Here is a 27,472-nt window from a genome sequence, read left to right as displayed (position 1 = left end):
TTACCACAATCTCAGTCACAAACTGGAGAAATTACCAGTGTAATGAATTCTCATTGCATATCCTTTCTTTGCGATTGCTAGATGGACTTCACGTCAGGATAGAATTTTCTTCCAAAAGCAAGATGCACCAACTCGCTCGCAGGTTCAACGACAAGCTATACTCCAATCTCAACACCCCTTCCCCACCACCAATACCCAGGCGGCAAGTAGATCCTTGAAGCCAGGATTCAAAAGGGCATCCCCATTGCCTCGCACGCTCAGATGCTGACCCCAATCTCACCCTTCCAGGCCCTTCGCCCCCTGTGCATTCTCAACAAATGCTCAGCTCTGCGGGGTCTCCGTCCTGGGGGAGGTAGCCCTTTCTTTGGTGTTAGCAAGCGACGCCCTGGCCGTGTAGGTGTCGGAGTGGGACCCCCACCCCCCACCCCCACCAAGCGGAGGAGACCTCTGGCGTCCCTGCCAGGTCTGGAATTCGGAAGCTAGGCGACAGAAAACACCGCGAGCCCGGCGCAGATTCCAAGGCCAGCCCGGGGCGGGGCCTTCGCAGCGCGCGGAGGGAGCCACAGGAGGTTCGGCTGGTAGGGCAAGGCTCACGTCCAAGGGTGGGGCGGGGCGGGGCAGGGGCAAGAGGCGGCCGCGGGTGAAGCCTCAGAGCTAGCACACAATGGGCCGGAGCGCCAGGGCAGGAGCCGAGCCAACGCGCCGCCGCACCACGTGGGCCGCAAAACGCGCCGGGCTGCCAAAGGCCAGCCAGCCCAGACCCGGCGCGGCGTACGTGCGCGCACGCGACCGTGCGTGCGTGCGATTTGCGATCAGGCGGCGCGGCGGACAGCCCCGGCGGCGGGGCGGGGGGAGTTATATTGCGGGGTCCTTCCTCGCTCACCCTGGTTCCTCTCGGAGCGGAGACGGCAAATGGCGGACTTCGATACCTACGACGATCGGGCCTACAGCAGCTTCGGCGGCGGCAGAGGGTGAGGCGGGCGTGCGCGGGCCCCGACCGGGCGCGGGAGGCGGGCGGAGTCAGGGGCCCCTGGGCCGCGGCCTTCTCGCGCGCACAGCAATGGGCGGCGAGCGGTAGGGGCCCGGCTGGGCTGATTGAGGCCTCGTAGAGGCGCCGGGAGGAGTGGGGTCTGGAAATGGCGCGCTCGGGGAGGGTGCGGCGGCGGTTAGGCTCCCCGGGTTTTGCTCGCAGGACAGATCCCTCTCTGTGCCACCCCTCCCCCGCCGCCTACGATGTGTCTTTCCTCTGCCTCGGTCGCAGGGCCAGGCCGCAGCGGCGCTGAGTGCCCGGTAGGACGAGCTCCCGCTTCCAGCCCCATCCCCCAGTACGGCGGGGCCGGCGCGGGGCTGTGCTGCAGCGCGGGGGTGGGAGCCGCGGCCTGCCCCGCTCCAGTCCCGGTCCCGGCCGCGGCTTCCTGTTGTCAGCCTGCGCTGCAGGCCCCCTGGCCCCTTTCGCCAGGAGACCAGCGGGCTTGGTATGATCGGAAAGCCGAGAGAGGGGCGATTCCCATCCCTTTACGGGTGTGAGGCTGGGATTTGGCAGCTGGAGCCCTGGAATAGTTCGATTCACCCCGGGGTCGGGGGAGACCAACCAGAACATACACATCATAGCATTGTATTTATCCTTTCTTAGATCAGAGTGCCTTGTTGACAAGTGCTACGTGCCTACTGGCAGAAAATGTTATTCTCCCTGGTTTCTCCAGACCTGGAGAAGGAATCGCATTTAGCTTCGTTCTGATTCTGGTCATACACAGGCTATATGTAATTGAGGCACCTTGTTTAAAAGAAAGATCCCTGACTAGTGAAGGAAAAGCTTATGGTGTTCAATTCCAGGAACCCGCCCTAGATTATTTCTTTTTAGCCACAAGTTACCTCATACAGAATTTAGAAGATAGGCTATAAACATCTTGTTGTTTGTCAAGGGCACACTTGGCCTTTGTGTGATTTACAGAAAGGATTACTTTCCCAGGATAACACCACAATAGTGCCTACTGAGGTGTCCAGTCTCCTGGGTTTCAATCCTAAAAGTATCTTTGTTTGGTGAAGAATGATCTTTTAATACCTTGGTTTGGGAATGGCTCAAATAAAAGCTTGTTTGGGTGCGGGAGTGTACCCAGTATCGTTCATGAAAGTTGGGGACGTGGAAGTTGGGGGAGGTGGAGCCACCTGTTACTTCAAAGAATACTTTATTTACTAATAAAAAAGAAATAGATGTTGGATTACATGTAAAGTTAATGCTTTTGGGGTAGGTTTCTAGACATCAAATTTGTACTTCAGTCATCTCGAAATTTAATAACTAGGATTTTTTTTTCCTTCCTAGTTTCAAAAAGCATTTGGAAGTACCCAGGAAAACTCTTAAACAGAGTAGTTCAGATTAAGGCAGCTCCAAGGAATTTTAGTTGGTTTGGAACTACAGTGTTAGTCATATTATACAGAGCCTGGGGATTTTTTTTTATTATTATTTTTTAATTCTGCCTTTTGACAAATTTACCAGCTGTTCTGGTGACAAGAGGTGTTCGAGTTAGACTTTCGGTGGATATCAAATTTTGACAGTTGGAGTACCTTGAACAATAGAAGTTGATCAAAAGTAAAATTCTCTTTTAAGATGCCATTTATTTATCAGAATATCAAAAGACGAGGACACTGTTAGCCATTTACCCAGATGTACTCCAAAAACTTGTATAAGAGAATAGTAGCTGGCATGATACATCTCCTAAGCTTCCTCATAAAAAGTCCTTTTACTATTAAGCACCTTCTACATCTTACCTTCTCAGAATTTTCCACTTCATCTTCATGTAAGAGTACGTAGGAAATACTGCTCAGATTGCCAAAAAGTAGTTTTTAGAACCTGTCGGTGAATTTGTGTGTTCTTTGAGGCGGTGTCACAGGTGAGTCAGGAAACTTCACAGAGGACTAGACATGTAGTGGTGCGATCTGTGCCAAAGCTTTCCTATTCCAGATAGTTAATGTTATTTTAACTTCATTAGGTCGAAAGTTATCAGTTATTGGAATCTTTGAAATTTAGCAAGGTGATAGGATAGTTGACCAGATATTCTTCAATGATAATTTTGACTTTTGAATTATGTTCACATCAGTACATGTCTCAGTGCTGTTTGTTTATGTTCAGATAGAAGCTTAAGCATTATAGACGATTACCACCTATGGAAAGCTGGTCTTGTATTGCTTTGTTTGGTGCTTTTTGTTTTTTAATTTATTTTATTTAATATATTTATTTTTGGCTGCGTTGGGTCTTCGTTGCTGCGCGTGGGCTTTCTGTGGTTGCGGCGAGTGAGGGCTGCTCTTCATTGCAGTGCGTGGGCTACTCACTGCGGTGGCTTCTCTTGTTGCAGAGCACGGGCTCTAGGTACGTGGGCTTCAGTAGTTGTGGCACACAGGCTCAGTAGTTGTGGCTCTAGGGCTCTAGAGTGCAGGCTCCGTAGTTGTGGCGCACGGGCTTAGTTGCTCTGTGGCATGTGGGATCTTCCCGGCCCAGGGCTCGAAACCGTGTCCCCTGCATTGGCAGGCGGATTCTTAACCGCTGCGCCACCAGGGAAGTCCCTGTTTGGTACTTTTGTAAGGCAACTTCTCTCTAGTCTAAAACACCTTAGCTAGATAAGATGTCTCAACTCTAAGCAACTTGGGTCACAGGTGAAAGGAATGGCAGGTTTGAAATATAGGGTCAAGGGGCTTCCCTGCAGTGGTTAAGAATCCACCTGCCAATGCAGGGGACATGGGTTCGAGCCCTGGCCCGGGAAGATCCCACATGCCGTGGAGCAACTAAGTCTTTGGGCCACAACTACTGAGCCTGCACTCTAGAGCCTGCGAGCCATAACTACTGAAGCCCACACGCCTAGAGCCTGTGCTCCACAGCAAGAGAAGCCACCGCAATGAGAATCCTGCACACTGCAAGGAAGGTAGCCCCTGCTCACTGCAACTAGAGAAAGCCCGTGTGCAGAAACGAAGACCCAACGCAGCCAAAAATAAAATAAATAAAAACAAATTAATTAATTAATTTAAAAAAAGAAGGGTCTTCTCATTAAAAAAAAAAAAACCAAAAACCAAGAACTTGGGTTTTAATAATTATACATTCCCCGTAAGTTTATTTTGTAGTTGTGTGTAATAACCAGTACGGTTGTCAGGAAGTAATACTGAACAACTGCTTTATTTCCCCAGCCTATAAAGGCATGTCCCCTGCAGCAGAGGAGAGAACCAGGGACTGCATTGTTGCTCAGAAAGCAAGTCAAAACAAAATTCCAAATTATCAGGAGTTGATTGTACCATATCTTGAATGTATTTGGTTTTTCACTTTGCTAAATTATCTTTGTGGGGTTCCAGTTTTTCATTTGCTATTGACAGTAAAGTGGAGAGTAACACTGATTTTACATTTTTAACTGCAAAAGGCCTTTTGAGTGCTTAACCTAAAAGTAGCATCAATCCTGAGAATTAGATTGGAACTTGGAATTAGCAAGAATTGATATTGCTGAAATGGTACCTGCTAAAAATTGATTAAGCTACAAAATTAAATATTCTTAGGTTCCAGTTAGGGGATTTAGAATTCTAATCTTTGAGTCTTATAGGATTTAAGCTTGGCATCTCTGTCTAAATTTCTAAGGATATTTTAAGCCTTAAAATGGGGAAGAAAGTGTATAAAAGCTAGCTAGTTTCACTTATAACAGGATCTGTAAAGGTGTTGAAAGGCATATTCTAAAATCCTGTTTACCTATCAGATGGCAAGTTGTTTCGGTTTATTGTCATCCTTCTCTCCACTCAGTCTCCCAGTGCTTGATTCCAAGTCATTGTCCTCTTTGCGAAGTGTTGTTACCACAAATACTTGGTTTTACCAAGAGATCTTTGAGATGTCAGATGTTCAGGCAGAAGCCCTGGCTTTAGAATCAGGCAGACCGGAGCTTAAGTGTCCTCTTGGCTGTGTATGAGCAGTATGATCTGGACAAGTTTCTTTACCTCTCTGAGCCTCACTTTTCCTGCATATAAGATAGAAACTCCTCTATAGGGCTGTTGGTGAGTATTCAATGAGATGTTAAACTGTGCAGCACAGTATCTGGTACATTAAAAATGCTTAATATTTGATAGCTGTTGATTTATAATTTTTTTAAAATTTATTTATTTTTGGCTGCGTTGGGTCTTCATTGCTGCGCACGGGCTTTCTCTAGTTGCGGCGAGAGGGGGCTACTCTTTTGTTGCGGTGCGTGGGCTTCTCTTGTTGTGGAGCACAGGCTCTAGGCGTGCGGGTTCACTAGTTGTGGCACGTGGGCTCAGTAGTTGTGGCTTGCAGGCTCTAGAGCACAGACTCAGTAGTTGTGGCACACGGGCTTAGTTGCTCTGCAGCATGTGGGATCTTCCCAGACCAGGGCTCAAACCTGTGTCCCCTGCATTGGCAGGCAGATTCTTAACCACTGCGCCACGAGGGAAGTCCAATTTATAATTTTTTAATTCTTAAAATAATTCCTTTGGAGTTAGAGTGGGAAAATTTCTGTTGAGGGTTAGATGGAGTGAGTTTTTATTTTCCTGTCTATATTTCTAAAGCCAATAAAGGGAAAGCTGTTCAGTTTATAGGCATAAAGCATTTATAATGTAATACCATAAGTATGGTAAATTAGTACCAAGTAATTCATTCTTTTTATTCATTTATTTATTGGCTGCTTTGGCTCTTAGTTGCTGAGCACAGGCTTTCTCTTTCATTGTAGTGCGCGGGCTTCTCATTGCGGTAGCTTGTTGCGGAGCGTGGGCTCTAGGTGCATGGGCTTCAGTAGTTGTGGCACTCTGGCTCAATAGTTGTGGCTCGAGGGCTCTAGACTGCAGGCGCACGGGCTTAGTTGCTCCATGGCTTGTGGGATCTTCCCGGACCAGGGCTCAAACGCGTGTCTTCTGCATTGGCAAGCAGATTCTTAACCACTGTGCCACCAGGGAAGTCCCACCAAGTAATTCGTTCTTTTTTTTTTTCTTTTTTTTTTTTTTGCGGTACGCGGGCCTCTCACTGTTGTGGCCTCTCCCGTTGCGGAGCACAGGCTCCGGACGTGCAGGCTCAGCGGCCATGGCTCACGGGCCCAGCCGCTCCCCGGCATGTGGGATCTTCCCGGACTGGGGCACGAACCTGTGTCCCCTGCATTGGCAGGCGGACTCTCAACCACTGCGCCACCAGGGAAGCCCAAGTAATTCATTCTTGTACATTATTGGTTTGTAACAGAACTCATGCTTGGAATATTTAAATGCTTCTGAGATTTCTAAAAAAAAAATTTTTTTTTCACATACTTTCAAAATTTATATTTGTTTGAAATTAACCTTAGTGTTCTGGAAAGACTTTACACAAATTCAAGAAGTCTTCCCAGAAACTTGGAACATACAAAGCAGAATGTTTGGCTGGGGGTGTGGGGGGGCATGGTCAGTCCTAGATCAGATCCACCTTCCAGTTTCCAGCTTCTGCTAGAAATGGAAGAGTGTTGGGCAAAAGACCATGCCATGCATCTTTGCCTTTTCATCATTTGTGCAGCTGGTTAGACCTGCATACTCAGGGCACGAAGTAAGTGACCACTTGATTTTGATTGCACTTAGCAGCTGTAATGTCTAAGTTGTCTTTTTAAGTAATTGAACATCCTATTTTTTTTAAGTTTGCCAACCATATGATGGTTTTTAAAATGTTTTTCTTGATAGGACCCTCTGGATGTGCTTCAGTATGTTGATACTCTACTGAAAACATAGTACCTTCATTGCACTCCAGTATAGGATAGATGTAGCTGGTGATCTCCCTCGCTCTGCACACTGTTCTCTAATTGAAATAATCAGTTGCATTTTTGGAGGCACCCACCCACCCCCTTTTTTTTTTTTTGGCCGCACCGCAGGGCTTCTGGTATCTTAGTTCCCCTGACTATGAATTGAACCTGGGCCCTTGGCAGTGAAAGCAAGGAGTCCTAACAACTGGACCGCCAGGGAATTCCCTGGAGCCTTTTGAATATCTGGCTGAGTAGAAGACAGCTTGTTTCTCATAGCTGCTTCTGTATTCACTCTTGAGGTAGGTTATTTGGTTGACATATATGAAGAAAATCCAGCCTTACATAGCTAAGTAGTTGGAAGTGGGAGGACTTTTTAATAGCCTTTTCAGATAATTGTAGATACTCTTGTTACTGTACCAAAACTTGACAGGTGGTAATTTCCATAAAAGTTAGTTGTAACAATAAACTTTTAATACTCTTACATTAAAATCCATAGATCTATCTTATATTTTGAGTGGATCTGTGCTTTTTTTGGCTGTATTGGGTCTTTGTTGCTGTGCGCAAGCTTTTTCTAGTTGCGGTGAGCAGGGGCTACTCTTCGTTGTGGTGCGTGAGCTTCTCATTGTCATGGCTTCTCTTGTTGTGGAGCATGGGCTCTAGGCGTGTGGGCTTCAGTAGTTGTGGCGCACGGGCTTAGTTGCTCCGCGGCATGTGGGATCTTCCCCGGCCAGGGCTCAAACCTGTGTCCCTTGCATTGGCAGGCAGATTCTTAACCACTGCGCCACCAGGGAAGCCCAGCTGTACATTTTTTTTTTTTTGTAACATGATACTTTGGTCATTTGGAAAATACCAGTTCACTGAGTTATGTAGCTCTTCCAAATGTTGAAGCATTTCACTATACAGTATCAAAAATCATGTTCATTAATGTCGCCATCAGTTTCATCAGAAAATTTTCAGGTATTGGGAGACTGTCAAGCTTATATTGATAGATAAAAGTTTTCTAAAATTCTGGTTTTTGCTTGAAAGCCTGCGTTTTGTCATTCGCAGCAGATAATACTGTTGTTTTCCTTGAAGTGACAGACTCACTTCATTTACAAGAAAATGTCTATGTAGCATCCAAGTCTGAACCATAGTTTGTCAGTTCTTTCAGGTAAAAATGGTGTTCCATGAAAAGAATAGCTAGTTCAGCTTGTAACTCACTTGCAGGAGTGCCTTTCCTGGAGATAACCATGTACTTCTGTAAGCAGCAGAAGTGCTTCATTCCCATTTTGTAACGGAATATTTTAAAAGTGGGTCAGTATTTAATAAAATTAATCATTTTTACCACTTTATCAAAAACATTCTTTGCAGAAGGTGGCTTTTTTTTTTTTTTGGCTGCGCCATGAGGCTTGTCGGATCTTTGTTCCTCCACCAGGGATCGAACCTGAGTGAAAGCGTGGATTGCTAACCACTGGACCATTAGGGAATCCACCCCCCCCTTTTTTTTTTTAATACTGCAAATGCATGAGTAATAGTGCAGTTTGGTGCCCCGGCCTGATTCATGTGAAGGCCAATGGCATGATCAGTGTATGTGTTTGCTCTCTTTGACTTAACAGGGATACTACAGCCAGAAAGGTTTGGCTCTGCGGGGGCAGAGCCAGAACCAAAGGAAGTACGTTTTGGTGCTTTTAGAGGCCGTCTGAAAATGCAAAGAATTGTTACTTTACCTGATTTTCTGTTAATGGAGGAACCTCAGTATGGTCTAGATTGGAATTTACCAGTTGCTCATTTTACCTAATAGTTAAAGATTTTTAAAATAAATGTATTTATTATTTTTTATATTTTTATTTTTGGTTGCATTGGGTCTTCGTTGCTGCGCACAGGTTTTCTCTAGTTGCGGTGAGCGGAGGTGACTCTTTGTTGCAGTGCGCAGGCTTCTCATTGCAGTGGCTTCTCTTGATGCGGAGCGTGGGCTTAGTAGTTGTGGCACACGGGCTTAGTTGCTCTGTGGCATGTGGGATCTTCCCGGACCAGGGCTCGAACCCATGTCCCCTGCATTGGCAGGCAGATTCTCAACCAATGTGCCACCAGGGAAGTCCCAAATCTGGAACTTTTGGATTGAGTAACCTTTTTCACCCATATGAAGTTATTAAATTACTAAGCGCATTTCTTTCCTTTCATGTTAGGAGTCCAGAATTTTAGTTCATTATGATAAGTACCTTTTCCCAGTAAGAAAAGTTCCCTAAAAGACTGTGTAAACCAGAAGTCCCTTTCGTGTTCACTATTCATCTAAAACAAGGCTTTCAAACTGCCTGTTGTGTCCTGTTGGGAGATGATGAAATCAACTTAGTGTGGGTCCTGGTAAGCATCTTTTAAGGTGAAATAGAATAGACAATAGTGTGCATTATACTATGAGTCAGTACTGTTGGCAAGCTTTTTAAAATTAATTTGTGTAGTTAACATGCAGGGAACGTATGCATGTATTAAGTTGTGATGTAAAATGTATTTCTTGTTGTTGTACACAGCCTGAAAATTTTTTGAAAAATACTTAAATACAGGGCTTCCCTGGTGGCGCAGTGGTTGAGAGTCTGCCTGCCAATGCAGGGGACGCGGGTTCGTGCCCCGGTCCGGGAGGATCCCACATACCGCGGAGCGGCTGGGCCCGTGAGCCATGGCCGCTGAGCCTGCGTGTCCGGAGCCTGTGCTCCGCAATGGGAGCGGCCACAGTGGTGAGAGGCCCGTGTACCGCAAAACAAAAAACAAAAAACTTAAGTACATAATTGGGGATGTCTTCTGAATACATGTAACCCTCTCTTATAATCTTAATTTTTTTCCAAATAAGCGTACCCACATTGGTGAAGAAGTTACTGGCAACCCTAAAGTAGTTGGTAGGCCTGTGGCTTCATTCCTTCCACCCTAAGTCTCAGATATTGTAATAGTTCTGGAGATAAAGCAGTGAACAAGACAGGAGTTCCTGCCTCAGAACAACTTGGCATTTCTCTGCATTGCTTTTTATATCTTACAGATGTGATTGAATTATTAAGTTCCCATTCACAGCAGAAAAGAGCTCCTTGAAATAGGGCTCATTGAAGAATTCACCATAGACACTGCTCCCTCCCCACCCCCAGTGTTTACCAGAAACTTTCAGAGGCTTTCATGTACATCCTGTAGGAATGACAGTTGTCAAGATAAAGGGATTTAATTTTGAGTGCTAATTGAAGGCCTTGGAAAATACATACACTTAGAGGAAGATCTACTTGGAACTGAAGGGTCTTTAATCCAAGTTCCATTGGGCTAGTTTTTTAAAACCTAAGTTACAACTAAAATGTAATGTGGCATCTTGGATGGGATCCTGGGACGGGAAAAGGACATTAGATGAAAGCTAAGAAAATCTGAATAAACTGAACTAGTTAGTAATGAATTAGTTGGTAATGTATTGATGTGGCTTCTGTGATTGTAACCAGTGTATCTTCCTAATGTAAGATGTTAATAGGTAGTGTAAAAGGGTGTTTATGAAATAAGGGCTTGGCTTTTGAGAGCCTAACCTTTTTTGATTATTGTCTAGAAACCAAGTAGGTTACACATTTTGATCTTTCTTTCTTTCTGCATGCTCAGAGGATTTTGTCTTTGTTGCTTACTTGGATTTTATTCTCATAAAGGTAGTCTTACTGTGATTTTATGTAGGATCTAGGATAGTGCCTCAGGCCATGTGATATATGCTAATAAGCGTTTCTAGGTGGCACATGAAAGACCAAAGTTGTTGATCATCCCCAGTGAAACGAACTCAGTTATCACCTAGAAGTAATAGAGGGAGAGCACCTAATGTTCCAAATACCAAAGAGAGGTTAATACTCTATAGTCATGGTATCTTGGCACTTGTCTTAAAGTTTTAAGAATGACAGCAACAGTACTTAAATTCTGTATAGTTTCTAATGCACCGAGAAATCTTTGTAAAATTCTTGTCCAGAAATAATAGCATGTGGCCTTCATTTTTTATTATCTTTTACACTTTGGAAGCAAGTCTTGAGCACTTAATTTTGTTTCATCCACTTACTGACTCTAATCCCAGCCCTAATAATCTCTTCTCTTCTTTTTTCTTATAGTTGCCCTTCCTCCAGTTTCCTCTCACTCCTATATATCTTTGCTTATTCACACATTATCATCTTAAGAGTTCAGTGTTTTGTCTGCTGCCTGGAAAATAGAGTCCAAGTGCCTTTTGCTCCACCCTGCAGAGACAGTGCTTGTTGCTGTCTCCTGAATTTTCTGCAGTCTTTTACTTGGGATGTGATTTCTCCTTTCTAGATGCCTGGACCCCCTTAGCTGAATTATAAGCTCCTTGAGGGTAGGAACAAGTCTTAGGTTTGTGCCCTCAATATGGTGCTCTGTATTTAATAGACATTCAGATACTTTGTTGATTTGAGTGAAGAAACGTGATTTGTCTGTAACTCCAGGTGTGATTTTGGTCACACCTGGAGTTGAAAGTTGGATTTCCTAAATGACTGAGGATGTAATTACTACTTTAAAACTTTCTCGTATTTTTTTTTTAAATCAATAGACTGTCCCTTTGTGCAGCAGTAATGAGTGGGCAAGCCCATTGCTCAGTGGGAGCGATATGGCCTGGGAGTTTGCAGCACAGCCCTTCAGGTCTCTATTCTGAATTGCAGGGTGGTGGGGAGGTGGGGGTGTGTGCCCAGGCCTGCAACTTTGCCTCATCTGTTGCCTGCTTTACATCCATGGCTTGTTAGTCAGCCTCCTTCTGTATAAGCAGTGTATCCTGTAGTGTGTTTAATTTACCCATAACACTTTAGAATTATTAAACTTTTATAAAGCAGTCAGTCTCTGTGAAGTGTTTTTATGGTCAATTTCAAACTCCTTTATAACAGAAATTTGAAATATTTATAAAGTAACAGATGAGAAAACCGAGGTACAGAGGTGATTTGGAAGAGGTCCTACACCAAGCTAAGTAAGGTGCCAGGTGTGTCTTCTGTGTTTTTAACCTGTTTTAGAAAGTGCTTTCATGTAACATAGCTTATTTAGATAATAGTCCCCTCTAAACTTAAATTAGTGTCAGAAGTATCTCATAAGAATTTTAGCTCAAAGAATTTCTGACATTTGACATTTTTATTTGATGACAGAATGTATCCTTTTATTATGTCCATATGCATTCGCTGGGGTTTGTCTTCTTCACTCTTGTCTCTCAAGTTGCTGGCACACTGTAGACTCTTCATAGAGTGAATAAATTGAAATCTACCAGGCTGGCCCCAGTCCCACTGCATTGTAATGTCTTCAGTGAACTACTCAACGAAAAGCTAAAAACCACTCAAGTCCTGTAGAACTGACCAGATCAGGTAGGGCAATATTGAGGACTGCATCGGTTAGTCTTGAAAAAATCTGGAGTGTTAAGCCACTGGCAGTTTTGTGAGGCTAGGGTGAAATGAGCAAGTTGATGGGCTTGGGTTAGCTCTTTCCACATCTCCAGCTCTTAAAGTACTGCTTGCCTGAAGCAGGATTTTTCTATCTTTGCAAAGACAGAGCTGGCTTCTGATCCTACTGCATTCTTGCTAGTGCCCCCCCCCCCTCAGTAGCATTCACCTGGGCAGCGGTCCTTAATCAAGGCTTGCTTACATGGCTTTCTCTACTCAGTCAGAGGTCGGTTGACCCTATCTTTTCAGTCCTCTGTCCAGCACCCCACAGAAGTTCTCATGTGCCCTTTTAGCAAGCCTTCCTACCTCCATTTTCTTGCTTCATCAAACAGACACCTGCCAAATTTATCATTTCTTCATCCTCACCTTCATGTTGAGTTTTTAAAAAATCATTGTAGCCCTTTGCTTTTTTACATATCTATGTAAATATATACACAAACATGCATGTATGCATTTACAGTTATTTATGTTTTATATGTGCTACTCAGGCGTAAGCTACTCCAGGACAAGGGGCTGTTTTCCACCAGATGTTTAATAAATGTTGAGTGGATGAATTTAAAGTGTTTTTAATTATAGTTGGTCCCCTGTTTTGACAGTTTTCCAAGTGTTTATACTGTATTTTATATGTTCAGTACCCAGTCCCAAAGAGTATCTTACTGAAAATATTTTAGGTTTTATGGGTTTTTTTTGTTGGTGGTGGGTTTTTTTGTTTGTTTGTTTGGCTGCATTGGGTCTTCGATGCCGCGCATGGGCTTTCTCTAGTTGCGGCAAGCGGGGGCTACTCTTCATTGCAGTGGTTTCTCTTGTTGCAGAGCACAGGCTTTAGGCATGCGAGCTTCAGTAGTTGTGGCACACGGGCTCAGTAGTTGTGGCGCACGGCTTAGTTGCTCCGCGGCATGTGGGATCTTCCCCGGCAAGGGCTTGAGCCCTAGTCCCCTGCACTGGCAGGAGGATTCTTAACCACTGCGCCACCAGGGAAGTCCCAGTTTTATGGTTATTGAAATGCAAAATAAGTCACATTCACTTGTAAGCCTATTTTTCTGGTATTAAGACAGAATGCAGGATTTTTCTGTTGGGAAGCAGCAGTTCTGAGTTAATTAAACTTAAAATTTTTAGCCATCTAATAATTACTTCATAGCCTGGTTCTTCTGCTAAAAAAAAAAAAAAGAAAGCGTTGTCTTAAAGACTGGTATTTATTATCAAATATTTGAGATATCTGGAATTTGTGTCAGGCAAGATGTGGAATCTCTTTCATGATATTTCTAGCAATATATGAATTTTAAAAATCAAGTTACGGGCTTCCCTGGTGGTGCAGTGGTTGAGAGTCCGCCTGCCGATGCAGGGGACGTGGGTTCGTGCCCAGGTCCGGGAGGATCCCACATGCCGCGGAGCGGCTGGGCCCGTGAGCCATGGCCGCTGAGCCTGCGCGTCCAGAGCAATGGGAGAGGCCACAACAGTGAGAGGCCCGCAAACCGGAAAAAAAAAAAAAAAAAAAAAAAAAGTTCAAAAAAATCAAGTTACTTTCGAAGACCTGGTATTAATATATATTCTGCCAAAAGAAAGGAAGGTTGACTTTAAGCAGATTTTTGACTGATGTGAGGAGACTTTTGCTTTAAATGTCTCTTAAAGAAAAACAATACCTCCCCCTTTTAAATTTTTTTTCTCCTGTGTTCTGCAAACATTTTATTTTGAAATTTTTCAAGTCTTCAGTAAAGTTGAAAGAATGCAATACGATGGACACTGGTAGATGTCACAAGTTTCACACTTGCTTTATCTTTATATATTCGTGCATGCACACATGGCTTTATGCTGAACCCTTTGAAAATAAATGGCTGTCCTGACACTTCACTCCTAAGTACTTTGTCTCTCCTGAGGACAGAGGCATCCTACTAACTTCAGTACCAATTAATCACTCCTAAGAAATTTAATGCTCACAATAATATTTATACTCATCAGATTCAGATTTCTCCATCTGCTTTTTCTTTTATGGCTGTGTGTTCCAGGATCCAAAGATCACATGTAGCATTGGTTATCATTTCATTAGTTCCCCTGCCTTTTTTGTCTTTCATGACTTTTACATATTTGAAGAATCTGTGCCAAAATAGAAGGCACATTTAAATTTCTCCCATTATTAGTGATACTAAGTTCAGTTACCTGGTTGCAGTAGTGACTGGCAGATTCATTTTATCAGTGTTTTGGCATCCTTTGAGCCTTGCCTGAATCAGTCACTACTACATTGGTGGTTGCAGAGTAGTGGTTTTCTAATTACATGATTCCTCCTACATTTTTTAGCTGACAGCCTTATTGATGTAAAGAAGAGCTCCCCTTCCCATTCATTAATTTAGTAGACTATCTATTAGAGCAATGTAGGTTCAGAGCAGAATTGATCAGAAAGTATAGAGTTCCCATATGCCCTCTGCCCTCACAAATGCACAGGGGCACAGCTTCCCCTGCTGCCAACATCTGCACCAGAGTAGTACATTTGTTCCAATCAATGAATCTGCATTGACAATGTCTTTATCACCCAATGTCCATAGTTAACATTAGGGTTCACTCTTGGTGTTGTCCATTCTGTGCTATGGGTTTTGACAAATGTATAATGGCCCCATTTATTTTTTTGTTTGTTTTTAAAATATTTATTTGGCTGCAGTTGGTCTTAGTTGAGGCACGCAGATCCTCAGTTGCGTCATGCAGGCTCTTAGTTGCATTATGTGGGATCTAGTTCCCTGACCAGGGATCAAACTTGGGCCCCCTGCGTTCGGAGCGCGGAGTCTTAACCACTGGACCACCAGGGGGAAGTCCCGTGGCCCTATTTATTTATTTGCTTGTTTGCTTTTTGTGTGTTTTTTTTTTTTGGCTGAGTTGGGTCTTTGTTGCTGCACATGGGCCTCCTCTAGTTGCGGCGAGCGGGGGCTACTCTTTGCTGCGGTACACGGGCTTGTCATTGCAGTGGCTTCTCTTGTTGCGGAGCACGGGCTCTAGGCGTGTGGGCTCAGTAGTTGCGGCACGTGGGCTCAGTAGTTGTGACTCGCAGGCTCTAGAGTGCAGGCTCAGCAGTTGTGGCACACGGGCTTAGTTGTTCCGCGGCATGTGGGATCTTCCCAGACCAGGGCTCGAACCCATGTCCCCTGAATTGGCAGGCGGATTCCCAACCGCTGCGCCACCAGGGAAGCTGGTCCCATTTATTTTTAAATTATCTGTAAAACATTGTAAACCTCAGGTCTTAGACGGCAGTTATTATGGTCATTGTTACTCTACACATGTGAACTATGTGACAGGCAGTGTATGACGCACCATATGTTACTTCTCAATAATTCAAGGTCTCTCTTAGTATTAACCCAGTTTTCCAAATAAGGCTTAGAGAAATTGAGTAACTCCTCAAGATTATGTGGTGGAGTAAGTATGTGGTAGAGCTCGGATTTAAACCAGTGCCTATGCAGATTAGCCATGATATGGTGGAGTCAGGGTCCTGCCACTTTTAAGCTCTGTAACCATGGACAAGCTAAACACCTCTTGACTTAGCTGAGGAAATGACATTGACGTTTAAATGAATTAGTAATATGCACCTTGTGTTTGAGGACCCAGTGAGGTAGTGCATGGGGGAGTGGAGAGTAATATGTACAATACATAGTACTTGCTGCACAAAATCTAAAATTTTTATTAGAGCATATTATCTGTAATCAGCAAGAAACAATTGTATTGTGAATGAGTTAAACTTCAGCCTCAGGGTAATAAGTGGACACTGCATTTCTGTGTGTGTTAGTATTATCGGGTGTGAAGGAGGGCATTGGCTTAGGTTCTTTTCTCCTATTCTTAGTGAATAGGAGAGAACCACTTGTCTGTAGGAGGATGTTATGTTTGGATTCGATTCTCCAGGGAAATGTACGTTCACAGAGATTCTGTGTTTCTGTGGACATTTCTGTCATCCAGAAATAAGCATGTTTTTCATAAATATTTTGGAATACTCTATTATTTCAAGGAGCTGTTACTGTATACATTATATAGGATTATTTTGCCTGGGTGGTGTGGCTGAGTGGGAGACATTTTCCTTGGCCCTCTGGGGCAAGTACACAGGGGCAGAGTTGAATCCTGTCTGTTTCCCCTCCTAGGTCCCGTGGCAGTGCTGGTGGCCATGGTTCCCGTAGCCAGAAGGAGCTGCCCACAGAGCCCCCCTACACAGCATATGTAGGAAATCTACCTTTTAATACGGTGCAGGGCGACATAGACGCTATCTTTAAGGATCTCAGCATAAGGAGTGTACGGCTAGTCAGAGACAAAGACACAGACAAATTTAAAGGTGAGTTTGGGGGATTTTTACTGTGCATTATTGTAAGGGGAGGAGGGTCTAAACCAGAGGGCTCTAATTATGAAAGTGTTTCAATGAAAGTGTTCCGAACGTTTGCCTACTCCACGCAGTTGAAATAAACATTTACTAGCGTTTTAACGCATAGGCCTTCAGTTCTATTTGGGGGGGAAAGTGTTATACATAATCTAGTTTGTAGAAATATGTGGCATATGCCCAAGTAAATCTGGCATTTTCCTGACCTATATAGCAATCCTGTCTCTGCCAGAAAAGGAGTTACCAGGAAAGAAATGAACAGATAAAACTCAGGACTTTTCAGGTGCATATCACCTTGGCCGACTCCTGCATTTTTAGGGGGTAGTTTTTCTGTAATCTAGTTTATTATGAAGTCCAAGAGGTAACCTAGTACTCGTTGTCACTGTACATTTGTGACTTCAGAGCATGTGTTTAGGGAAATGATTGGCTCAAATTTCAGATAAAGTTAGTGTCTGTAGGTTAGTCTTTCGGGTTCTTGAGCAGAGGAGTAAGAATGAGGAACCAGCTGGGCATTATCCAACTTCCAAGGCTTCCTAAAGGGAAATGTGCCCTGTATTTAAGTGCGTGATGCCAGATACAAGGGCATTTGGTTTGCTTTATTTACCCAGAAGTACATCCATGAAAGGCACACAGAGGCTGTGGGGCTGTAGAAGAAGCAGGGGTGCCGCTCAGCAGAGCGGTTCCATAGTTTTGTTGTTCTGAAAGCCTTCTGACTTAAGAACCTGGAGCCTTGTTATAGTAAGTGATCAAACAGTGAAAAAGAATGTATCAGTTAAGCTTGGAGCAGTAAGTCCCGCTGCTAGGAAGCGCTAGGAATGCAAATTTAAGGTAAAAATGTGTGGGTGAAGCCAGCCTTTGGGCTGAGTCAGTAGCAGCAGAGGTTGTCTCATAGAAGGGCATCTTTAGTTTCGGCAGCTCTGGAGTGTGAGGTGAGTGGGAGCTCTGGAGTGACTAGGCTCTTGTTGCCTCTTTGAACTTGCAAGTAGTTTTCTCAGTTCTTCTAAGCATTGAATCCACTTAGGGGAAAAGGCATGGATGGGGAGGTGGAGTATGGTTGGGGGTGGAGGACGGGGAACTCTACAGCCAAGCAGTACATTCTTTGTGTAAGCAAATGGCGAACAGGAAAAGTTTGGACCCAGGCTTTAGAAGCATTTGCAGTCTAGTGGGCTTTGAAGGTGAAGTGTAATCGTCATATAGGATGGGGATGGGGGGAGGGTGGTAATACAGGGTGCAGTGTGAGCATACGGGGCAGGGGGAGTGCTTAACCCAGATTTAACCGAGAGGGCATGGACAAGAGTGTTGCAGCTAGAAGGAAAAGCTTATTCAGAGGTTGGAGGTGTGAGAGAGGGTGTGGTTTCTTCTGCCTGGAGTGTCCTCTGCTTACAGGCCTGTGTCAGAATCTAGCGTTAGAGACTCAAGTTGTCAATAAAGCATGCTGCACCGAGGCCATCTGTCTTTAATTAATTAGCATCCTGAGGAGGATGTGCTTGTGGCCGAGGGTATGTTTTTTAGCTTTGTAAAACAAATTTTATACCAGCTACCTGAGTAGTAAGTAATGGCACCCCCAGCCTGTTCCATCAAAGCATGTTTGGTATCGAATTTGAAGTCTGTGTCTTAAAGCCCCTGTTAGGTTATATTAAAGTCATTCAGAAGTCAGAACTAACAGCTCTTCAGTGACCCAAGGAAGGTTTTAATATTATGGTTAAAACATAAAGCTTTATAAAAACACAGCTACTATTTCAGTACCTATTTGATTAGCACTTTCTGTTAGAATATAAATAAGAGGGGAAAAAATATAATTAGGAGGGAGGAATACCAGTCAAGTTCTATTTATTAGAAAGTAAAATATGCTCTTTCAGGTTCTGCAAGTCTGCTACCATCTAGATGCAACAGAAGTGGTAGTTATGATGTAGGGAAATGGTACAGACAGGGATCCCACCTTATCTTTAACCCGGAATTCCTTGAGGAAATCGGGGGTTTGTTTTCTCTTACAGGATTCTGCTATGTAGAATTTGATGAAGTGGATTCCCTTAAGGAAGCCTTGACATACGATGGTGCAGTAAGTATATTCAGGTTTTCTCTGTGGTGGTAGTAGTTGAGATTTTTTTCTTGCCAGTACTTACAGTGTTTTCCACTTATTAGCTCTTGGGTGACCGGTCACTTCGTGTGGACATTGCAGAAGGCAGAAAACAAGATAAAGGCGGCTTTGGATTCAGGAAAGGTGGACCAGATGACAGAGGTGATTGGCTCTTCTACAACTGAACATAAAACTTGCTGTATGCCCACTGATTACAGCTCTTGAAGGTTACCAGAAGAACTCTTACCTTGTAGGTCTGATAGGTGTTTGTGAGCTTTTAAAAATGTGTAAAATCTTAGAAAGAATGGATGATGCTTCTGCAAGCCTGGGTTTTTTCCTTCCTGTTGGCAGCAAAAACTCTTATAATATCATTGAACTTCCCATCACATGAGTTGTACGTCTTCCCAATGAATTTTTCCATGTTTGTGCAGCAAGGTAATGATACGACCTCAACTTTATCTTTTTTGTGTATCCTCAGGAATGGGTGGCTCTCAAGAATCTAGAGGTGGATGGGATTCCCGGGATGACTGCAATTCCGGTATCAGTATTTAAAGTATCACCACTTACCCTTTTCAGTGGCCTTGCTGCTGTTGTACATTTCTTGTGAGTAGCCCGCCTGGCCGGACTACTTTAGTTCCTTTCACAAATGAAACTTTCCGAAAAGGTACCCAGGCATGCAATAAGCCTCTGTTAGAACCTCAGTGTTTGGGGTAGGACTTGAAAGCTTCCACATCGTGGGCAAGTTGGACTGATCCGCCTTATTTTGTTACCTTTTCTTAGTCTACTGTTCTTATATGTGCCTGTGTCTCATGCTGAGTCTTTCTCAGGGTTTAGCCCAGGGGAGCCCCTTGATGGTGCTTGTGTGTATGGCATGAATAGAAGTACTATTATTTCTAGAAGTCTGAAGGTTCTAGAAGCTTACAGAAAGCCTCATACTAATCGTTCCTGGTGGCTCCCTCTTAGATGGTAATAGGTAGTCCTGATGACCTCTTTGTCTCTTAAAGGGCGTGGAGCCCCTGTCCCTTAAGTAGACATAATCCACTTTATCATTGCTTTTCTTAACTCATCAAAGCATACCAGTGGGTGCCTCCTTGTGTCAACTCAAGAGGTCAGTTTGCATGCCAGGCTTTGAAGGGTTGATCTCCTAAACATCTCTTCATCTCTTTACTTGTTTTTTTTTAAATTATCAAGGTAAATCATATGGTAAAAATGTCCGTTGTAACCATAAGGTAGAGAATGAAAAACAAGTCTGTTTTCTTTCCTACAAACTTGAGGTTGTCTCTGCATTTGCCACCACATAAGATGAGATCATTAGTGCCCGCCCCCCCCATCACCCCCCCCAATCAAAACAAAAATCAGTAGAAAGTAACTGGTAAGTATGGGAGGAACTGGTCTTGTGAGTCGAAATTTTTTAAAAGTTCATTCCACTACTGCGTTAGCTAAACAGATTACTGCTTATATCTGTTGAATAATTTAATTCCTAGAAGTCCTATAGCCAATCAGAAATGAGCTTATTCATAAAAGTACAGTATAATCCAGTAAACCTGTAATTTTATGTATAAGCTAGTCTCTGATTGAAAAATGCAACAGATGTCATCTCAAAGCCACCTCAGGTGTAGTAGTTAGTGACTTGATGAGTGGTGGTCTCCAATCTGCCAGTTTTGCATTTCCTAGTACTGTAGAAATAGTACAGTGAGCTCACAGCTTTGGAGGTTACCAAAGGAACTGATGTCTTTCTACTACTGGCTTAGCTTGGGCTTTTTTACTCTGAAGCAAGACATATAGTGAACATAGCCAGAGAAGCTACCTTGCCACCAACCAGTGTAAACTGCAGTGTTCTGGTGATAATCTAAAACCAGCAGTGCGCACGTGGTGGGGTACGGCCTATATACATTATTTGTATAGGTAGACCATTTTTACTCTTTAGAATAATGCCTTTTTTTAAATGACATACTTTCATTGTAAAAAAAATTTTTTTTCAAGCAGTACAAAAAAATATGTAAAGAAGAAAACAAATAAGAAAGTCCCTGTCAACCAGAAATAGGCAGTGTGTTTTTATTTATTTTTTATCTTTTTTTTTTTGGCCGTGCCATGCAGCATTGCAGGATCTTAGTTTCCCACTAGGGATCGAACCCGCGCCCCCTGCAGTGGAAGCGCGGAGTCTTAACCACTGGACCACCAGGGAAGTCCCTAGGCGGTGTGTTAAACTAAACTTCGTAAAGAAAGCTCAGAAGATTTTCATGAATAGTGTGCCTCCTAGAAATCTGTCATCAAACTTGATGAAAAGATCATTGTTAGTGTCAAACCTTGGTTTTTTCCCCCCCTCATAATCTTCCCATCGCTCATATCATAAGAGTTTTGAAATGAGGTGGTCACTTGATGTTAATGTACACTGGGTTTTGGGGTTTTTCCCCACTATACTTTGTCTCATGGACCTGGACAAAGTAGCAGTTGTGTTTATGTGCCTTGTCAGTGTGGGTGTGAGCTGATTTGTTTTATGCTAAACACTGGTAGCAAAAACTAATCTCATTAAGAGGGAAGTAACTTTACTTTCATAATCAGCGTGGAAAGGTACACACAGTTTAGTTTGGGGGAAATGTCAGGTTAAATGTTTGAATACTAATTAAGCTTGTTTAATGAATGGTGCATCCTCTCTGGTTGATAGAAAAGATTTTGTAAAGAAACTTACACTTGATTATATGCTTCCAAAATGGGTTTTCCCCCAAAGCAGTGCTCCTGTTGGTCTAAACCTTCTTAGAATTGTTTTCATTACTTGTTTTGTTAAAATTGGAATTGTTCGATTTAGTCTCTGAACTGAGTTTCAGATAACTTGATCAATTTAATTAAAAATTCCTTGCTGCCCTTAAAGAACGAAAGAACCCCACCATTGCAGACAGTTGGTTCTGCATATTCACGGCAGCGAAGTTCTTTAAACCACTGCAAACAGCAAATTGGCGGATACGGAGCCATCACTCTTAGAGGAAATACACGGGCTCCTGTGAGCCGCTGGTCATACTTTTGTCAGCCATTCAATACATAACCTTGCTTTATGTGTTTGTGTTTAAAGACGCCTTGTTTAATATATATAGTTGATTGATTAACAATGAACTCACGGCCAGCAGCACTGTAACTCATGCCTGCGTGAGGCTTCTCTAACAAGGCACATCCCAGTCTTGCACTTAGGAGTACTAGACAGCACTTCAGCATGATGTTTGGGTGCTGTTTTATTTTAACAGCAAAATCACTAACAAAAAGCACAAAAGAGCAGAAAGCCTGGCACTAAATAGATTGTGAAAAGGACACTTGTTTACTGTTTGAGCTGAGACAAGGCAGAGTGTTGGCTCATTCAACCTCAGCTGGGAATGTATGTGTCAGGTGACAGACGTTTCACTGCTCTGTGCGTGTCTGAATGACAGCGAAAGGCCCCAAGTATTGATTTCAGGGTTACAGATAAATTTTAGTGAGTAGACAAATTTGCAAACGTGAAATCTATGAATAATGGGAATCAACTATTTAGTAGAAGAATATTTCTCAAGCTCAGGATCCTTCTTCAAGGATAAGTTCCTGCAAAGCTTTGAGCAATCGCACTGTCCTTGGAGTGAGTAAAAATAGTCACCTTCAGGAGCTTAAACAGAGGGGGCAAGCTCATTTGTTTAATTATAGTCTTATTGCTTAAATTTTTACTGAAAGTTAACTTAAGTTGGTTATACTGTTAAAAGGTTAATTATCTTAACCTCCCCCTATGACTTTCAGTTAAATGCAAAACTAAATAAGGCTTAAGGTTCTTAAAGTCCATTGAGGAGATATTCTTCACACTGATGAGAATTGTAACTTTTTTTAATATAAATTTACTTATTTATTTATTTTTGGCTGCGTTGGGTCTTTGTTGCTGTGCATGGGTTTTCTCTAGTTGTGGTGAGCAGGGGCTTCTCTTCGTTGCGGTGCGTGGGCTTCTCGTTGCGGTGGCTTCTCTTGTTGCGGAGCACAGGCTCTAGGCGCGCGGGCTTCAGTAGTTGTGGCTCGTGGGCTCTTGAGCTCAGGCTCAGTAGTTGTGGTGCATGGGCTTGGGTGCTCCACGGCATGTGGGATCTTCCCGGACCAGGGCTCGAACCCGTGTCTCCTGCATTGGCAGGAGGATTCTTAACTACTGCGCCACCAGGGAAGTCCAAATTGCAACATACTTTTTAATTCTAAATGAGATGCAATTTACTTCTGTTGGTAATTATTTTAGCGGTGCACAAATGAATGGGGTGTGGGAACCCTTTGCAGCCAGAGGAGGTGTGGGTTGGGTCTGCGGTTCCTGCTCTCTGGCGCCCTCTCTGGGAAGGGAGTGGGCCTGATCACAGCTTTGTTTACACACAGGTGCTTTGCTTTTAGAATGATCCACACCCGAATCGCAGCAGAAACAGAAAAATGGGGAATGTCACCCAGAGGTGACTTTGTATTTTGTCTTCATATCTAGCTTTTTCCTTTTGATTTCGTGTTCTAAATTATAACTTCTAAATTTCAGGTTTATCTTTTTTAATAACTGTATAGATTGTATTAGAAAACAATAAAACGTGCTTTGAGCATTTTTGTGTTAAGCCATATTAGAATATTATGGACTTTCCTGCAAGCTAAGAATTTACAGCTCGTTTTATTTTTCTCTCCTAAGATTCTTTTTTTATTTTAGAAGTCTGTTAGCATTGAAATTACCCAACAGATTCACGTTTGGACTCATTTTGTATGCACTTTTGATGCTGGACAAACTAAAGAATTTAAAATTAAACTTAATTCACACAAGCTATGTTATCAGCTTTGAGACAGTAGTTTAAAAGATAATTCAATGTCATCTTCCTCCTTCAGGCTTCAGGGATGACTTCTTAGGAGGCAGGGGAGGGAGTCGCCCAGGTGACCGGCGAACGGGCCCCCCAATGGGAAGTCGTTTCAGAGATGGCCCTCCCCTTCGAGGGCCCAATATGGATTTCAGAGAACCAACAGAAGGTATGACGATAACGTGAACGTGTGAGTGGAGCTCTGAAGGGTGTCTTTTCGTGACGCGTCTGTGAGCCATGTTGTGTTTCCCTCCCGCAGAGGAAAGAGCACAGAGACCACGGCTCCAGCTTAAACCTCGGACAGTTGCAACGCCCCTCAATCAAGTAGCCAACCCCAACTCTGCTATCTTCGGGGGAGCCAGGCCCAGAGAGGAAGTCGTTCACAAGGAGCAAGAATGAGCTTGCGGCTGGGGGGAATGGGATGTGGGGGGGGTTCGAGCGCGACCACAGCTGGCTGTCCCCCAGACCGGCAGTCCTGCAGTTGCCATTCCTGCGCCTGACCTTTGTCCTCCTTTCTTACAGTGGAGACACAGAGCTCGTGAGTGCATGTCAGCCGTTAACAAGTGGTTTTCAGTACATTCTTGGCTTTGCTGAATCTACCTAGTGCCTGTTTTGTGCTTTTTTTTTTCTTTTTTTCCTTCCTGCCACTCCTTTCCTATTTTCCTTCTGTCCTTTTTCCTTCTCGCTCCTTATTTCTTTCCAGCACATGAGTTTCTCTAGAGGGACAGAGGCAGCTGCCATGCGGGAGTTCTTTATATTGAAATGCTGCTTCATTTCTCTCCTTTGCTTTTCTGTTTTTCCTTTAGCCACACTGGGCGTTTCCTTTGATTTTTCTCAGCAACCTGCATGTTGAGTTCTGTATTGCTGTGGCTTCCAAGAAAAAAAACAAGTCACAAATTGGATAGCATCTTGTTTTTATTCAGCTGTTATCAACGTACAGAATTGGGGACACATTGCTTTCAAAACAAGGATAAAATATCTGTTGATCTTTGCAAATTCCTTCCTGTAACTATTTATAGATAGTCCTGACTCCATTACTCCCTCCCCAGATGGGAGAATAGGCTTACATTTCAAACAGCAAAACCTAAAAGGATAATGTGAACTGCTGGCAGGGTGCACATAGGAGATAAATTGGATACACTGCTGTGTTCACATGCTTTATTATTGCTCTTTCAATACCGTGTCCAAACTGGTTCCCTTCTTTCACTGGCCGTTTTAGAGGCTCCTCTGTGGCTGGATGTAGCGAACTGCTGTCTGGTTTCCTTTCTGCTGGCTGCAGAGGTGCTTTGGGCACTGCAGGTGGTAGCGCGGTGCTGGGCTCACTTCCTAGTGCGGTCGCTGCTTCCTTTCAGACCCCTGTTGTCGTGTGTTCTGCATCACTCCCTGTGTTTATCTGTTCCCTGATACAAGTAATAGTGAGATACTGCGCCTCCCACCATCCCTTAATTTTAGAGTGAAAGAATGGGCCTGGAATTACTCTCTTTCACTTGATGAATTGAGAATTTGACTATGCAGAGCTGTCAGGTAACTGGTAGGTGGCTTGAGGTCACTAGTTCTCAGCTTTAGGACGTTCACTGCCACATACAGTGTTCAGCACTCACCCAGGCTAGGCAGCAGCTTTTGAGCTTGAACACCTCTGTGTGAACAAATTCTTGAGCACCCGAGTCCCACTTCATCCAATTGGGAGCAGTTCAGGGTCAGCTAGAGCCCCGGAAAAGAGAGACCCTCACCAGCATGACTGGAGGGCCGGGGGCAGGCTGGCCCACGCAGTGTGCCTAGAAAGTAGCTCCTCACTAGCTGCCATCCTCGGCTCCTCTTACTTTGTCTTTGTCACCAGGTCTCAGCAATTTACAGAACTCTCCCTCCTTTCCTTCCTTCCACCTGTCATGTTTGCTTCTGAAATAAGAACCATTTGTGTAACACCAATACTTACCTTAAGAAAGACATGCATTATGTGGTTGTAATCAAACCTGATGCTTTCAGATGACCTACTTACATCTTCAGTGTGGAAAAGATTAAGAACAAAACAAATTCATCTAAACTTCTGGGCAATCCAGTTGACTTTTAAATGTAAGAATGGAATTCCAAACACTTAACACATTCAGCTATATGACAGAAAGTAAATCTATGGATATGGTATTTTGTGAATGATCTTTTAAATAAAAGAAAACCTTACGTAATATTTAATGCTTGTCTTTATTTTTGAGTTGTTTTTTAGCTGCTTGTGAAGTTAATTTTAAATTTGGAAAGTAGTGTCCAAATTTAGTGGAATGTACTGCGGAGTGAGCAAAGCGTCTTGCTTTCGGAAGTTACAAGATTTGTGAAATTATTTTAAAAGCTGGTGATGATCAGAGATGGGATGCCAACTTTCTTCCTGTTTTTTTTTTTCCCTAAAAAACTAATTTCTCTTTTTTTTGGAGGGGGGGGGATTTTTGAAAATTTATTTTTGGCTGCGTTGGGTCTTCATTGCTGCGCACGGGCTTTCTCTAGTTGGGGCGAGCGGGGGCTACTCTTTGTTGCAGTGTGCGGGCTTTTCTTTGCAGTGGCTTCTCTTGTTGTGGAGCACGGGCTCTAGGCGCGCGGGCTTCAGCAGTTGTGGCATGTGGGCTCGGTAGTTGTGGCTCGCAGGCTCTAGAGCACAGGCTCAGTAGTTGTGGCACACGGGCTTAGCTGCTCCGCAGTATGTGGGATCTTCCCAGACCAGGGCTTGAACCTATGTCCCCTGCATTGGCAGGCGGATTCTTAGCCACTGTGCCACCAGGGAAGTCCCCAAACTAATTTTTCTAACAAATGGTACATGATGTGGTCATAGTTTTTGGTTGGGTAAAGGAACTTTTAGAAATAACTGCTTGTTTGAGAAGAAATCCTAGGTGCTCCTCACGTGCATGATGGGTGCTACTTCATGGCAAGCAGATTGTGTGTTTGAGGAGGCACTGCTGTGTAGTTGAGTGATTTTATGACCCAGTGGGCAAGGGGCAGGGCTTTGAGCTATGTGTGGGAGAGGCCAGGCTGGTGGGGAGGGCGCCGAAGTTGCTTACCTTGCGGTCAGAGCCTGACTGCAGCTTAATCTGGAGAAACAAGGCGGGGAGGATGGGTGCTGTTCCGGCCAAGTGCGTGAGGGACTGTTTACTGCAGCTGCTCCTCAGCCGAGGGCTTGGAGGAGAGGACTTGATGCCGACTGGTGTTTCCTTAAAAGAGTGGGAGCATTCCTGAGGCTGGAAACCCTCTGCCCAAAGTTAAGGAGTTGGAACTTGGTCTCCTGGAGGGTTTTCCTGGGGCTGGTGGTCAGAGGCTTGAAATCCAACTCTATGAGCCTTTTTTCCAAAGGTTCTTTGGATTCCGTCTTAAAGGGCCTGTGGAATGTTCAGACCCTTGGAAGGATCATCTATGCCTCCCAGTAATTCAGAGGTTTCTTATGATTGAAATGTGACTGCAGCTGTCTTTCTGCCTCCCCCAGATGTTGCTGTTACTATGCAGTGGTTGCTTCTCACAAGCACCTCTTCCCTTGGCCTGTAATACATTCGTAATATTAAGACATCACAGTGTTTTAGTACCTGTGTCTCATCCATAAGTAACTGAATTGAGACGGGAAGGTATGTCTTTCTCCAAATAAGCACCTAAATAAATAGGGTCATTTTCATAAAAGTTTGTACCACCTATGTGAGTGTTCCAGAGATAGGTTTAGACAGGTAGTTGACATCTGGTTTCTCTCTGCTATTCTTGAACTGGTTTCAGAGAAACATTTTAGTGGAGTGCCAAGTGAGGCCCTTTTAATAAGGGGTTCAGGTTTCTAAGAATGTTCTTTCCTCGGAGTCCATTTTGTCCAAAGCCAGATTGTTTCTCCAGGTCCCGGGAGAGGACAAGTTTCCACAGCAGGCTTCCAGAAGCCTGGGTTTCCCATCATGACTCAAATGTCTTGTTTCTTCAGGGAGGTCTTGGTGAGCTCGAGGCAGAAAGGGGGAAGTAGTCAGGAGGGGCGTACGTTCGGGTGAGGAAGGAAGGTGTTGACATTGTTACCTAGCATCCCCTTTCAATTCGTGATTGCTTAGGGGTAGCCTGGCTTTCTCAGTGAAGGAAGTTACTTGGTAGAGATCAAGTCTAGAAGAAGAAAA

The 27,472-nt window shown here is 43.8% G+C and overlaps 1 protein-coding gene across 2 annotated transcripts; it reads left to right on the top strand.

Annotated features, from left to right (window-relative positions):
* Window positions 1-781: 781 nt before the first annotated feature.
* On the top strand, window positions 782-25,542 carry EIF4H (eukaryotic translation initiation factor 4H). Of its 2 annotated transcripts, XM_029221191.1 has the most exons (7): window positions 806-971; window positions 16,240-16,427; window positions 18,464-18,528; window positions 18,612-18,708; window positions 19,025-19,084; window positions 23,392-23,529; window positions 23,620-25,542. In XM_029221191.1, the coding sequence occupies exons 1-7, from the start codon at window positions 913-915 to the stop codon at window positions 23,757-23,759; spliced, it is 747 nt and encodes a 248-aa protein (XP_029077024.1). In that variant the 5' UTR covers window positions 806-912; the 3' UTR covers window positions 23,760-25,542. The 2 variants fall into 2 exon arrangements, with proteins under 2 accessions (XP_029077025.1, XP_029077024.1); XM_029221192.1 differs by lacking the exon at window positions 19,025-19,084 and having other exon boundaries at window positions 782-971; window positions 23,620-25,540.
* Window positions 25,543-27,472: the final 1,930 nt, after the last annotated feature.

Source organism: Monodon monoceros, unplaced genomic scaffold (genome assembly GCF_005190385.1).
Source record: "Monodon monoceros isolate NGI ecotype Baffin Bay Population unplaced genomic scaffold, NGI_Narwhal_1 Super_Scaffold_13, whole genome shotgun sequence".
NCBI classification, from domain to species: domain Eukaryota; kingdom Metazoa; phylum Chordata; class Mammalia; order Artiodactyla; family Monodontidae; genus Monodon; species Monodon monoceros.
Note: the sequence above shows the minus strand (reverse complement) of the source record. Positions and strands in the feature narration are given on the sequence as shown.

Excerpts from the sequence above, each read along its gene's own strand:
- EIF4H (XM_029221191.1), top strand. The coding sequence starts at position 913 with ATGGCGGACTTCGATACCTACGACGATCGGGCCTACAGCAGCTTCGGC. Across the intron at positions 16,428-18,463 it reads AGACACAGACAAATTTAAAG|GATTCTGCTATGTAGAATTT; the intron begins GTGAGTTTGGGG and ends TTTCTCTTACAG. Across the intron at positions 18,529-18,611 it reads CCTTGACATACGATGGTGCA|CTCTTGGGTGACCGGTCACT; the intron begins GTAAGTATATTC and ends TCCACTTATTAG.